This window comes from Ranitomeya variabilis, chromosome 3, assembly GCF_051348905.1.
Source record: "Ranitomeya variabilis isolate aRanVar5 chromosome 3, aRanVar5.hap1, whole genome shotgun sequence".
NCBI lineage: Eukaryota > Metazoa > Chordata > Amphibia > Anura > Dendrobatidae > Ranitomeya > Ranitomeya variabilis.
Window position 1 is genome coordinate 65,607,524 of NC_135234.1, and position 15,736 is coordinate 65,623,259.

The following is a 15,736-nucleotide window of genomic DNA, read 5'->3' on the forward strand; positions in this document are numbered from 1 at the left end:
CTCTGTCATGGTCTCCTCTTACACTAGGGACACCCAAGACAGCAGCTTTGCTGACTAACCAGATCTTAGGTCTGTTTTTCTATCTGACGTCCTGACAGGAAACTGTCTCTGTCCCTTCACCTTTCCCCCTTTCCACTCTGGACTAGTTCCAATCATTAACTCTAACTCTCCCTACTGTCAGGCAGAAAACTATACCAACACTGTTAACGCATGTCGCACTTCACATTACATAATACAACAATGTGCATGCTCTTCAAGGGGAAACATGGGCAGAATGTCCTTCTCCTTACAATTGTACAGTGTGTCACAATTAAATACCACCATATTACCTTAAATGAGATGAGTTCCTGTCAGAATGGTGAGTCTGTTGTCATGTTAACCTTCGCTACATATGTATTCAAAGTGTTTCAATGCTCTTAAAGTATTTGCTTTGATTTTTACATTTTCTTACTTCGGTTATTACTTTCTCACCATTTTTCCACAGGAGAATTTGGTGAAGTATGCAGTGGTCGTCTAAAACTGCCATCTAAAAAAGAAATCAGCGTGGCCATAAAAACGTTGAAAGTTGGTTACACAGAAAAACAGAGGAGGGAATTCCTGGGTGAAGCCAGTATTATGGGACAGTTCGAGCATCCGAACATCATACGGCTGGAAGGAGTAGTTACTAAGAGTAAGCTCTAACCAATGGATTTATTATAAATAGTGATAAGCGAATATACTCGTTGCTCGGGTTTTCCCGAGCACGCTCAGGTGACCTCTGAGTATTTGTTAGTGTTCGGAGATTTAGTTTTCATCGCCGCAGCTGAATAATTACAGCTATTAGCCAGGCTGAGTACATGTGGGGGTTGCCTGGTTGCTAGGGAATCCCCACATGTAATCAAGCTGTCTAGTAGCTGTAAATCATTCAACTGTGGGGTTGAAAACTAAATCTCGGAGCAGTCGTAAATACTCAGAGACCACCTGAGCATGCTCGGGAAAACCCGAGCAACGAGTACACTCGCTCCTCACTAAATATAAGGTGTTGCAAAATGTACAGGGAGTAATTTCTATGTAAATCCTTCCAGGCAAACCGGTTATGATTGTGACTGAATACATGGAGAACGGCTCTCTAGATAGCTTCCTCCGGGTAAGTAGAGAACATCCTGAAATGTGTAGTTATTGCCAGGAATTGCAGACATTAGTATGTTTTACTATGAGAATAGACTACATCATACATTCATGACAGGTTTCTTTATTATAATATCATTGCCACAGTTATATATAGTCACACAGCAGCCCTCTACGATCGTCAATATTGTATGTGATACTATAGAACCGATTCCATATTTTCTGTACCTTATGTTACAATGTCATTATTGGCCAATTATGACTGTAGTTGGTTTGCATTCTACAATTAACATAAATGTTCCTTTATATTTTATTAGGTTTTTTGGCATGTATTATGTTTTTAAATTGTGAAAAATTTTGATTTTAAAGGGAATCTAACAGCAGGATTTCACCTCCAAACTATTTCCTGTATATATACAAGTAGATCTTTTGAAGACAAGTCCAGCAATACCTTTACATGGCCAGTCCATTGCTTTGTTATTGAGAATTTAGAATTTGAATTGATAATCAAATGAGGCTGTGTATCTGTAGTGTCTGTCACTCCAACTCTATTCCTCACTTGCTTCCTCCTAATTGACCGATAGCTCTTTTTCCTGAAGTCATACAACATAGTGGCTGTCAATCAATCAGAAGGAGTTGGCACTGGGTGGGTAATAGAGCTGGAGTGACAGAGACTTCAGATTTACCATATTTCTTCAGCCTCATATGCATATAAATTCAAATGCTGATTTCTCAGTGATGGAGGAATGGACTGACCGTGTAAAGGTATAACAGGACTTGTCTTTGATAGCGTTACAAGCGCTTATAAATAGTTTGGGCAGTGGGGAAACCTGAAGACAGATTCCCTTTAAGTTCATAATATTCTGGGGGATTCACATTCTTTGGCAGCCATAGCGTACACACAAGCTCTAGGTTCTTGTCCAACAATGCAATGTTTATTACTTTAGAGGGTTCAACATAAAAACAGCCTCTTTTTGGCATAAAGGTATAAAAAAAAAAAATCAGTTCAAATAACTCAATAATAGTCCAGCTCTCTCAGTCTCTGGCAGAGACTAATTAAAACTAGATTATTTTCCTCTTCGCATACACAGAAAAACTTGGGATAGCTCAGCTGCCTTAAACAGGACCCGCAAAGCACAGATTGGAGGTATTGGAGCAGCCATTCCCATCCAAGCTCTTCAGGCCATTCCTAAAACCTGGAACCAAAATCTGGTCCCAATAAAAACCTTTCAGCAACCTCCTGTTGTTGGAGCCATAACCCCTGGGACTCACAACACCGAGGTTTGCCACCTCAGTTACAGATATCTCCCATTTAGGACTTTACCTCCTGCTTTCCTACAATGCAAAAGAAAACTGAAACATCCATTTATACAGTATACAATAGGTAAGGGTAGTATGAGATACATTACTATTAGTCTTTAAAGAGTTATCCTACTTTCATTTTTTTACAGCAGCTGATGTTATAAAATCACATAAAAAATTGCCCCAACCCATTCTTTCTCCATGATCCAGTGCTAGCCCTGCTGCAATCCTCCTGGCTTTGGTCATGTGCTGGCTGCAAGTAATTAGTGGCTATAGCAGTCATGTGCAGTATTACTGGCATCATGGTTCCCATGGCTGGTTGGTGATACTAGTATTATGGCATATGTGCACTGTAGCCACTGATTAGATGCAGCGGTCACCCTGTCATTTGCATACCAACAACCACAAAGATGGATAGTCGAGAAAAAGATTAGGTGAGTACTACTACAATGTTGTTGTTTAGCATTGGCAGCTGTAATTTTGGATAACCCTTTAAGATGACTATACACATCAGATAACTGTCGTCCGAATGCTGGTATACCTGTATACAGTATGATGTTCAGAGCTAGAATTATATAGAAGCAGTATATTATAATAATTATAATGAATTTATTGCTAATATTTTATTCAAACATTTTGCCCTCTGCCCAGTTCTGCTTTTTGTGGATTTTTAGCCTTATTACATTAGGCCCAAGAGATTGCGGAGTGTACCGCCGGTATATTACAACAATGTACGGTTCGATATCAGTTAAATGAATACAATTATCCTAGTAAATTTGCCAGATATGGGATAATTATAAACAGGAATGTAATTGATAATTTCTATCAGGCTCTTCACAATAATTTAATGGCCAATTAGCATCTCAATTGTGTGCTTGAAATTCCTTCCAGAAACACGATGCTCAATTTACAGTCATCCAGCTGGTGGGTATGCTGCGCGGTATTGCATCTGGCATGAAATATCTCTCGGACATGGGTTATGTCCACCGTGACTTGGCGGCGAGGAACATTCTCATAAACGTTAACCTGATGTGCAAAGTTTCTGACTTTGGCTTGTCTCGTGTCCTGGAGGATGATCCTGAGGCGGCTTATACGACAAGGGTGAGAAACATACTATATGTCTGATTTGTTCCGCATTCTTCCTGCCATATGTAATAATTCATTTCTGTATTCAGCCTTATAGAGTGTGGAGATAATATTACTCAATTCTCAGAAGACTTGTGAGAGTATCCACTGATCGCCTTACGGATTTCAGTGTATCTTGTGTCATATACTTCATGTAAAGTAATTATATTACGCACAAAAAACCTTTGGAAACCTCCATACACATAATTGACAACTTTCCTGGAATCTGTAGGAGGCTTCCGGAAAAAGGAAAGACCTCCCGCACTCCTGGAAGAGTTTGAAGATCCCCCGGGTGCTGCAGACACCTGCCGGGAAGTAGCAAAGGATTCTTTTGTGTAAAATCGAGATGCTCCATCATTAGAAAGCACTGTTGGCCAATAAATAGCAATCTCCTAGATGAGCATGTCCCAAAGTTAACAAGGACGCTCATATATTGTAGCCAAAGAGGTAATACTCCTTACATAAAGTATGTTACATTTTGGTGGGGACCTAGATTACTGCTCCTCCTTCAAACATCCGTAAAAAAGCGGTGCCTGAAAAAACAGTACCGCGTCATCAGTGTTTTGGATGGATCAGTGTTTTTTCGATAGCACAGAAAAAAAAGAAATTACAAAGCTTTTCCTATACTTTGCAACAATGTTAAAAACGTACAGCACACTGATAGCACACGTATGGCATTTGCGTGCTGTTGGAGTGCCCGCTGGGGCCGTGGGGTACTCGGGCCGGGTGCGACAGTTCTTAAAGGAGATGTATCACGGCAGCAGTGACCCGGTCCGTGGCCCTGGGTGTCCAGTAAAATATGAAAAAGGGAATAAAGTTTATGGGATAAAATGTTCGTGACCCCACCTGTGGTATTCGGCAATAAAGGTGTTAGCCGATGTTGCTTAAAGAGACCGCTGGGCCTGATGGTGATGCAGCAGCGTTGGTACAGCTCTCCACAGGTAGAGCTTTAGTCCCAGGGCACTTAGATTGTAAATGATGGTGATGCTGATGGTGGAAATAGTGCAGGGTGGATGGCTCAGTAAATAAGTGTGAGGACACAGCGGGGTGCAGTTTCCAATGCTTTACTCACAGTTCTTAGTTGCCACAGCCAGGGTGCTGTGTCCTTCGAGTAGGAGGTCCAGCCAGCTCTCAAGCAATTTGGGTGCACTTTCCAGATCCCTCTTTCTTATGTCCTTTCCTGGGTGTCTCTCTGCGCTGGCTCGTGCCTCTCCTGCCTTGCGCCTGCCACACAGTGTCCCAAGCTAGCAGCCTCGGATCTTGCCAGGCTGCCAGTTCTAAGTCCCCCTGGATCCTATTTCATTTTTACATACTTTTCAGTGAATGTGTGCAGATGTGGCTGTGCTTCTTGCAAAAACTACAACCTCTGGTTATCTAGCTGAGTCCTTAGTTTCTCCACTAGAATGGGGCTGTTCCCTTGACTGCGACCTGGTCCCTCCACCCAACCATAGTCGGCGTGGATGCGAGCCCCATGGTGGACTTTTCACTACCCGTGCCTCTACGACCCCTTCCTTCTCTTCATTCTGTCGTTCCACTTTCCTTCAGCTCCCTCTCTTTGAAAACTCCCTTCTGTCCATCTTGTTCCTTTTGCTTCCTCCCTCTCTCTCACATCTGCCCTCCACTCCTTCTCCCTGCAGACTCTAGGTCTCCACCCACACCCTCTACCTATATACACCCTCCAGCCTGGGATGAGGCCATCCTCCCTAAGGGTACACCCAGATGCCCTGACTGAAGTGTCTAGTGTCTAGGATGCTGGTGTAGGGTTCTGTGCAGTGCCCCCTCCTTACCTGAGAGCAGAATACCACACCTCTGGATGAGGTGCAGTATCTCTGTGGTGACTGGATCCCAGGGGTGCCACACTGTGTGTATTTTACACAGATTTGTATTGGCTCTTGTCATCCGTGCTGCCGGTAAAAAATGGACATGTCTCTGTTTGGTTTACACGGGCACATGGTCAGTGTAAAAACATGGACATTTGAGCAGCACCATCGGTTATAGAGGGTACGTGTGGTATCTTTGAAAAAATGGAAACACTGATATGTGAAGGGGGCCTACCATAGTAAGAGAAAAATGAGAAATGTAAGGTGCACCGAAGATTTAGAGCATATTAAAAACTTAGGGAGGATTACTAAGATACAGCTGAAGTAAAGTATTTCTTGTAAAGCTCTGGTTGGCCTAATTCCATTGCCATTGAGGGGCACGAGCCATTATTAGAAAACATGGCAGTGAGAAATTGCCAAAGGAGTAGATTTGAGCAAAAGGATTTACCAGAAACTTAATCCAGCATCCATGCCAGTATTGCATGCAGAGGGACCATTGCACTGCAAACGTCCTTGGCTGGCAAGTCGCACCCAACTACATATCTTCAAAAGGTGCCTTGGTTGTCAGCTAAGGAAGTTTGTAGTGCCCTGGTCCGGCTGCCACAGGGTAATGGCATGTATGCCGTATCAGGGTGCTGCAAAAATCTTTTAGCTCAACCTCCACCAAGGAAATTAAGGGGGAAAACAAAAACTGGGTTTTGCAAAGCCTAGTAATTGCTGATAATAATTGTCACATGGCATCACTGAAAGATCAAGGAATTTAGTAAAGGATAAATAGAATATTAAAGCACCACTCCTACATTTTTTATATTTCAATGTTGTTTAATGTTACGTTTCCTGACCCTAGTGATATACTCACCACCTGCCTTCTTCAGCGCCTCATATGTCCCACACCGCCATCATGTGACCGAAACTTCTGAATGACCAGAAGTCAGAGGTAACGGTCACAAGTAGTGATGTAAATCATTCAGCTGCGGCAAGAAAAACTAAATCTCTACATTAGTAGCACCACTCCAGTGCTGTAATAAAAAACAACGCTGGAGTGGTGGCTTAAAAAAAATACAGAAAGTTCTGCTCCCAATGAAAATAATGCTAATGCCTGATCTGTCTCATTATAGTCACCAACAAATCCTATGGACCCCATTTACTTTAGTGGATTCAGTCTGGGTGAAAATAGCGCATCATGCTATTCTAATTTATCTGGTATTTTTTTTGCATATTTGACAATGCAGACTTTGAACGTAAATGTGAACTAGATCACATACGGTACTAAAAAGTATATTAAAAATAAGTAATTATTGAAGTTTTACACTTTGTATTATTGGTAGCATTAGGTGCTGTGATCAGAGGGGCATTACTGACCTTATCATATACACTATAGTTTCTAAACCTGTTATATCAGTAGCCCAGAGGGTCAGGGCATTCCTCGATCTCACTACGCCCGTGCTGGGCTTTTACTTGGCAGCACAGTGTATGATCATATCTTGGGATACTTTGACATAACTTTTTTCAGTGCTGGGTGTTTGGCGAAGAAACACAACGTCCCTTGTATGAATGTGAAAAGCACATGTGTGGAGACGGATTAGTGGCGTTGATCTGGCGTGCAGTACATGTCGTCCTAGATATTCTATAAAAGCTCTCATAACCTGCCCATTGTTACTTTGTGTTCGGCATTTCCTAGTAAGTCTGTCCTGAGCTGAATTTATAGCTGGAAAGTCTCCACACCAACCAAACACTTTCATTCTTGTGCTAGAAAAACACACAAACAAATTCCATTGATGTGATCCAAGTTAAAATCAATATATGGCAAGGGAATAATACACACACAAGACAGGTCCAGGTGTTATGTTCCAGATCCGGGGTCTGGAAAATAAACACGAGAACCAGGTGTCCAAGTTTTGTTCTCACTCGTGTAATACACAAGCCTCCATAACATTAAAAAGGATCAAGATACATGGCCTGAAAAATAAAATAAAACTAATAGGAAACCTTCACATTACATTTCCCGTATTTCATTTTAATATGGGATAATTGCCAGCTGGTAACACTCACTTTCTTCTGCTGATGGCTGCATTGTGCTACATAGATGGTCAATGTTCCATAGGTGCACTATGCTCAAAACCAGAAAACCCATATAAATATCGCCAATTTTATGGCACTTGGAATCATTTGTGCACCAATGCTGTGGCTCCATGGGATTCAACGCCCATAGAATTATGCAGACCCATATTGTGAGCATCTGATTTCATATGATAGGTTCTCCTGAATTTAAAGGGAACCTCTCAGTATGAAAATGCCATCCAATCTTTAGGCACTATGTTATAGAGCAGGGGTAGCTGAGCAGATTGATATACCAATAGTTTGCAAGAAAATATTCAGTATAACTTGTTTTTTATTCATTTAAACCTCTGCTGTTTCTGGGACTTTGGTCCAGTGGGCTGTCCTTTCTATGATCAACCGCTATCTCTGCATGCACTCTTATATATAGAAAGCTGTCAGTGACTGATAAGACCGCCCACTGGACCAAACCTCCCAGAAAGAGCAGAAGTTTCCATGAATAAAGCACGGGTTATACTGAATCTTTTTCTCATAAGCTATACAGTGCCTTACGAGGGTATTCATCCTCCTGGCATTTTTAGTGTTTTACTACCTCACAATCTGTTCACTGTTTTTTTTTTTTTGAGGATTTGCATCAGTTCATGTAAAGAAGATGCCTGCAACTGTGAACGTTGGGTTTTCTTTTTATTGTGAAGCAAAAAAAACAAAACAAATAAGACAAAACAACTGAAAACTTCAGTGTGCATAACTATTCACCCACTGAAGTCAGTACTTTGTAGAGCCTCCTTGTGCAGCAATCACAGCTGCAAGTTGCTTTGGATAAGTCTCTATGAGCTTTCCACATCTTTCCACTGGCATTTTTGCCCATGCCTTGATGCAACACTGCTCCAGCTCCTTCAAGTTAGACAGTTTCCTCTGGTGAACAGCAATCTTCAAGTCTGACCACAGATTCTCAATTAGGTTAAGGTCGGGGCTTTGACTAGGCCACTCTAGGACATTTACACCATTCCCCTTAAACCACTCTAGTGTTACTTTAGGCTACTTTCACATTAGCGTCGTGCACTGCACGTCGCAATGCGATGTTGCAGCGCACCGACGCATACTGTACAAGCGCCGCACAGCGGAGGCAGCGGATGCTGTTTTTCAACGCATCCGCTGCCCCATTGTGAGGTGCGGGGAGGCGGGGGCAGAGTTCCGGCCGCGCATGCGAGGTCGGAAAAGACGGGAATGACGCACCAAAAAAAACGTTGCAAGCAACGTTTTTTGGTGGCGACGGTCCGACGCAACACGACGGTTGCGACGTGTGGCAATGCGTCGCACTGCGTCGCTAATGCAAGTCAATGGAGAAAAAACGCATCCTGCAAGCACTTTTGCAGGATGCGTTTCTTCTCCAAAACGACGCATAGCGACGTGCAGTGCACGACGCTAGTGTGAAAGTAGCCTTAGCAGTATGCTCTGGCTAATGGTCTTGATGGAAGGTAAACCTCCATCTCAGTCTCAAATTACTTGTCACAACTCATTTTTGGATTCGTGGCAGTTCTGGTTCCACTCTGTTTTAAATGTAGTTTTTCTCCTTTCAGGACCAGCGAGGGTTAATGTCAGTTTTTCCCGCTGGCAATCTGCTATATCTGCTGAGTTGCTGGGTCAGCTGATGTGGATGTTGACCACTCCCATCATCCTTTAAATGATCACGTGATGCATCACCTGACTGTTGGTGATAGAGTTTCTCAGTCGTGCAGTTGCAGCTCTGTGGTGTCAGCTACTTCTGGTGTTCTAGTCCTGTTTCTGTGTCATCTGCTTTGTGTAGCTTGGCAGCTGTTTCTGGAAGCTAAGTGTTGTGTTTATTTCTTGTCCCTTTAATGTTTGTCACTTTCCCCTATGCGGTACTATCTGCAGTGGTGAGGTTAGTGCCCCTTGCCGGCCAGTGCACTAGCCAGTGCTGTGCCAGGTGACAGCGAGAGACGAGGTTCCTGATGGTGGTGGGGGAAGGACCCACTTAGGGCATTAGGGGAGTGCAGGAACAGGCTCAGGTTTGAGCTCAGGTGGTGACTATCCCCCCTTTCCCTATCAGTAGGACCTTCCTCTCCCCATTTCTATCCCATTGTGTGTGTGGCGCCATCCACTGACCGACCCCCCGTTGGGTTGTGTCACATCGTGACATTACTGACAGAATGATTCAGTTCAGTTTTGGTCTTATCTGACCATACCACCTTCCTCCATACATTTCAGAAGTCTCCCACATGTGTTTTGTTAACCTCAAAGCAAACCTTACAATTTTTGTTTGTAAGTAAAGACTTTTTTCTGCCCACTCTTCCATAAAGGCCACCTCTGTTGTGAATTCTGCTTTTGGGTTCCCTCCGGTGGTAGTAGGTGGTAATGCAGTGGTCCCTGGGATGCAGTCCTGGTCAGGTGTGTCTGCTGATTGCAGTTCTGACTGGGGTATTTAGGTGTGCAGGATTCATTAGTCCTTGCCAGCTGTCAATTGTTGTTGGGAGGTGTTGGATCTCTGCCTGGCTCCTCCTGCCTTTCTGCCTAATCAGCAAAGATAAGTGTCTGGTTTTGTTTCTGTGGCACACATGCTGTGTGCTTCATAATTCAGTGCTATTCTTTTGTGTTTTTTTGTCCAGCTTAGATTGTGTCAGTATTTTCTCAGTCTTGTTGGATTCTCTGGGGTTGCAGGTATTCTTTCCATGTCTTTAGTTAGATTGTGGAATTTTTGTATTATGTGCGGTGGATATTTTTGGAAGGGTTTTTTACTGACCGCCTAGTATTCTGTCCTATCCTTTCCTATTTAGCTAGAGTGGCCTCTTTTGCTAAATCCTGTTTCCTACCTGCGTGTGTCTTTTCTTCTCCTACTCACAGTCATTATTTGTGGGGGGCTGCCTATCCTTTGGGGTTCTGCTCTGAGGCAAGGTAGTATTCCTATTTCCATCTATAGGGGTATTTAGTCTTCCGGCTGTGTCGAGGTGTCTAGGGTTTGTTAGGCACACCCCACGGCTACTTCGCCGGTGTTAGTTCAGGATTTGCGGTCAGTACAGTTTCCACCTACTCCAGAGAAAGTTTCATGCGGCTCCAAGGTCACCGGATCATAATACACCTCTATGTAGTGTATGGCTTATTGTGGTCGTATGGACAGTCCCTACTTGGGATTTTTGCAGCTTCTTCAGAGTTACTTTTGGTCTGTGTGCTGCCCCCTGATTATAGCCCTCCTTGCCTGGGCTTAGATTTTTGGTGGGTGGCCCTCTCTTGGCAGTTTGTTGTGATACTATGTTCTTCCCATTTGATGATGATGGATTTGATGGTGATTCGTGGGATCATAAGAAATTAGGATTTTTTTTTTATAAACCAACCATGACTTGTTTGGAGATCTCCTTGGCCGTCATGGTTTTTTTTGGTTAGTGGTGCCTCTTGCCTAATGGTGTCACAGCCTCTGTGGCCTTTCAGAAAAGGTGTGCACATACTGGAATGTGACACTTTGATTGCACATAGGTGGACTATTGATCTTACTATAGGATGTGGCTGGTAACAGATGACAGTCATTACATCTGAGATTACACTGCTGTTCATTAAGATAAGTGCTTAGGCCTTAGAATGCAATTTGAAATTTGATCTCATTAGTTTCCTGATTTTATCACCCTGTCTCTGATTGGTTGAAAAGTGTGCAGATCTCTTTCTATCATCCTCAGACACACAGCTGCTTTTCATGTGCAACTACTGAGAAGTGCGGTAGGATTCTTTACCTCATTATACAGCTCTGGCAAAAATTAAGAGACCACTGCAAAATGTTCAGTTTGTCTGATTTTTCTCTTTATAGGTATATTTTTAAGTAAATTGTAAATTGTTCTTTTATTCTATAAACGTCTGACAACATGTCTTTGAATTTCCAAGCAATAAATTTTGTATTTTTTTCTGAAAAGGAGAAATGGTCAAAATTAATAAAAAAAACCCAGTGCTTTCAGACCTCAAATAATGCAAAGAAAACAAGGTCATAATCATTTCGAAACATCAATACTAATGTTTTAACTCATGAAGAGTTCAGAAATCAATATTTTGTGGAATAGCCATGATTTTTAATCACAGTTTTCATGCGTCTTGGCATTCTTTCCACCAGTCTTTCACACTGCTTCTGGCGCAAAAATGTAAGCAGTTCCTCTTTGTTTGATGGCTTGTGATTATCCATCATCCTCTTGATTACATTCCAAAGGTATTCAATGGGGTTCAAGTCTGGAGATTGGGCTGCCCATGACAGGGTTTTGATGTGGTGGCCTCTTCATTTTTGCCAGAGCTGTATATTTATGGCAATCTAATATTTTTACTTATTGAAATTTTACTGGTAAAAGTAATAAAAGCCTATGAGTTTAATACTTTAAGATTTAAGTCAGTTATCTTCTCATATAACTTACCTGACAAACCTGAACCCCCCCAATAAGATGTTGAAAAATTAAGTAATTCTTGTGTATATCACTCAGCACTGCTGATATCAAGGGGTTATAATCTGGCATGAGGGAATTTAAAATGGCCTAGGCCAATTTATAACCCGGAGTATATTGGCTTAGGCCATAATATGCCCATAACAGGGGTGTAACTACCGCGGTCGCAGCGGTCGCCATTGCGACCGGGCCCCGCAGGTCAGGGGCCCAGAGCCGGCCCCTGACCTGCGGGGCCGGACTGGCCATCGGGCACTTCTGGCAAATGCCAGAAGAGCCGGTGCCAGTAGTGGGCCGCCCGCTGCACTGTTCCCCCCCGCCCCCCGCCAGTGAAGCCGCCGCCGCCGCATTTAACTATACCGGCGTCTATGACACCGGTACAGTTCAATGCAATTATGGAGGAGAGAGCGTCACCTGACGCTCCCTCTCCCATAATTCCCCACTCTGCCTCTGACAGTACACTGCGGGTGCGCGATGATGTCATATCATCGCACACCTGCTGTGTCCTGGGCAGACTGCAGCCACCGGGAGCAGCGCGGGCAAAAGGAAAGGTGAGGAGAGTTTTTTTTTTTTTAACTGGACTGTGGGGCCATTATCGGGGGGGGGGATGAGATGTGGGCTGTGCTGTATATACCCCTGTGCGGGCTGTGCTCTATATACCCCTGTGCAGGCTGTGCTGTATATATCCCTGTGCGGGCTGTGCTCTATATACCCCTGTGTGGGCTGTGCTCTATATACCCCTGTGTGGGCTGTGCTCTATATACCCCTGTGCGGGCTGTGCTGTATATATCCCTGTGTGGGCTGTGCTCTATATACCCCTGTGTGGGCTGTGCTGTATATACCCCTGTGCGGGCTGTGCTGTATATATCCCTGTGCGGGCTGTGCTCTATATATCCCTGTGCGGGCTGTGCTGTATATATCCCTGTGCGGGCTGTGCTGTATATATCCCTGTGCGGGCTGTGCTCTATATACCCCTGTGTGGGCTGTGCTGTATATATCCCTGTGCGGGCTGTGCTCTATATACCCCTGTGTGGGCTGTGCTGTATATACCACTGTGCGGGCTGTCCTGGATATACCACTGTGCGGGCTGTGCTGGATATACCACTGTGCGGGCTGTGCTGGATATACCACTGTGCGGGCTGTGCTCTATATACCACTGTGCGGTCTGTGCTGGATATACCACTGTGCGGTCTGTGCTGTATATACCCCTGTGCGGGCTGTGCTGTATATATCCCTGTGCGGGCTGTGCTCTATATACCCCTGTGTGGGCTGTGCTGTATATATCCCTGTGCGGGCTGTGCTCTATATACCCCTGTGTGGGCTGTGCTGTATATACCACTGTGCGGGCTGTCCTGGATATACCACTGTGCGGGCTGTGCTGGATATACCACTGTGCGGGCTGTGCTGGATATACCACTGTGCGGGCTGTGCTCTATATACCACTGTGCGGGCTGTGCTGGATATACCACTGTGCGGGCTGTGCTGGCACCCAACACCATGTTGCAGTGCAGGAGATTCCTGCAACAGTCCGAGGCGTATCTAGGGGAAGGTGGGGGGGGCGTGGGGGGGGGCCCATTTGGAAGTTCGCACCGGGGCCCATAACTTTGTAGTTACGCCACTGGCCCATAATATACCCAGGGTATAATCAAGCCTTGGCTGCTTTGATCCCTCGATATAATATGGATTCGGTGTTACACAGGATTCCAGACAAGAAGTAGCAGATCCAGAATCAAAACAGAGGACTATACAGTATCACCCGCAAAGAGATGAGCTTACAGGAGTAGGACAGGTAGGAGCATATTAGAAAACTGATAGTTAGGAAAAGTTAGAATATATAAAATTAGTAGTGTGAAACATCTTTAAATAATGTATGCAGTTTGTACCTGATGACAAAGCTACTTTAAAAAAATATAGGGAGAATTTATCAAGACTAGCGTTTCATACCAAATCCCACTGGAGTAAGAGGCATCGTGCTTAAATTTTGAGCTGACCTTGTGCCAAAAATAAAAGTTGACCCAAGCATTGAAATGCCATAGAATTTTGGCACAACTTACTTTAATCTCAGGCATACATCATAGTAAATGTATCCAGCCACAGTTAGCCAAGATCCCCTCTTTCTAAGTCCTGCACACTTTTTAGTATAGTAACAAGGAAAGCACAAAATTGCATAATAGAAAAGTCGCCATATTTTTGCTCAATTTTGCTTTGTGCAAAAGATTCAATTAAGGCTCAATGGGAATAGTGTAGATAATAGGAGGAGGATTTTTTCACCATAATTAGCTGCCAGGGTCACCTTAGTGAGGAAGAGATGAGGATCCTTTGAGGGCAGGGGTGTAAAGTCTATAGACACACCCAAGCCCCTCAAAGGATCCTTATAACATGGAGAGGAAAGTTGTAGCAGTCACTCCCAGGGTCATTGGGTCTCAAGGAGCCCAACATGCCCTCTGCCATGTAACTTATGGTCGAGGTATTCATTGTTTACTCCACGGCACGTTACATGATGGTGTGGGTCCTAGCTGTGTGTGTGAACTTGTGCAATGGGGGTGTTTCGCCCAGGCAGGCTGCATGTTACCGATGACTTTGGTTGGCCCGGACAGATGTTGAAAACTTCAGTGAGGGAGACCACTAGTCAAAAATGTACTTACTGTCTTTTACTTAACAGTAACTTGGTGGGAATTATGTACAGTAGGTAGAGAGTACACAAGTTTGTGAATGTTTCCTTCACAATATGGAGCATTTTCTTTGTTTTCACTGCTTCACTTTCTTTCACAACAAACCAGCGCCATTACTACAATCCAGTTAGCAAGAATCCTATTCTCAACCTGCGGTTTCCTCAAGGAAAATATGTTGTCAGTATGGCAGGTCCTTATCTTCTCTGCTACTGACACCTTAGAACTCCCATCCGGAGTACTCTTTTCATCTCACATTCTCTGACCCATCTCGGCCTGTTACCTCTCGTTGTAAACTCGAGCCGTGCTGCTAGATGTCCTACCCCAGGACCTGTCTCCGATTATTCGCTCCATCCTTCTGTCAACTTTCCTTTTCTCTTCACTCCAATTCACGCTAATCACCATCCCACACTAATCACCATCCCACACTAACTGTCTCTGTCCCTTAACCTTAGGCCCTCCTACTCTGGGCTAGTCCCAATCTATAACTCTTAACTCTCCCTACTGTCGGGCAGAACACAATCTGAACACTGCTAGTGCATATCACAGTTCACATTACACAATACAACAATACACATGTTCTTCAAGGGGAAACGTGGGCAGTATGTCTCTGTACAGCCACATAAGGAGATGCCAGTATTATATAGTAAATCGCACATAGTAAATGAGGGCCCTGTTCCAAATTTAGCTCCTGGATATGGATTGGCAGACCTGTGGATGTTCTGGTCCATTGGATTCAGCCGAACTTTAGAAAAAACGTCAGTTCGAGTACCAGAACGCTACCCGGACTTCATCCAAACCCGAACTCCATTCAAGTTAATAGGGCTTCCGAACAGACAGTGGTTCTCATTCTGTCAGCTTGGAAAAAGCGGCTCTAATTAGCGGTAACCTCACTAAAGTCACCGCTGGTGATAGCCACTGGGTATCACGGACCGCTACATGTTCCCATGCTGTCACAGCACACAGGACAGCATGGGAACCAGCTACTGTGACTGGCGGTGACAAGGCTACGTCCGGTCAGGTGCCGGCTGATGACTACTACGGTCATCATCGTGCGCCTTGTCTCCCTGATAGCAGCGAGAGCAGGCGAAGCTGATTAGAGTAGTCACCAGCTGGAACCTGTGCATTGTGTAGCCTTACTGCTATCCACAGCTGCCGGAGACCAAAAAGATGAACGTGGATTACTTTGTGTAATCTTTTGATTAATAAATTGGTGAAAGAGGGTTAG

At 44.1% G+C, this 15,736-nt stretch overlaps 1 protein-coding gene across 2 annotated transcripts in view; it reads left to right on the forward strand.

The window, feature by feature from the left end:
• Window positions 1–15,736, forward strand: part of EPHA3 (EPH receptor A3) — a 508,285-nt gene that overhangs the window by 448,287 nt on the left and 44,262 nt on the right. For both annotated transcript variants that reach the window (XM_077294091.1, XM_077294092.1), the window contains exons 11-13: window positions 485–670; window positions 1,065–1,126; window positions 3,301–3,510. In XM_077294091.1, the coding sequence (XP_077150206.1) occupies window positions 485–670; window positions 1,065–1,126; window positions 3,301–3,510 (458 nt within the window). The remainder of the gene's footprint in view (window positions 1–484; window positions 671–1,064; window positions 1,127–3,300; window positions 3,511–15,736) is intronic.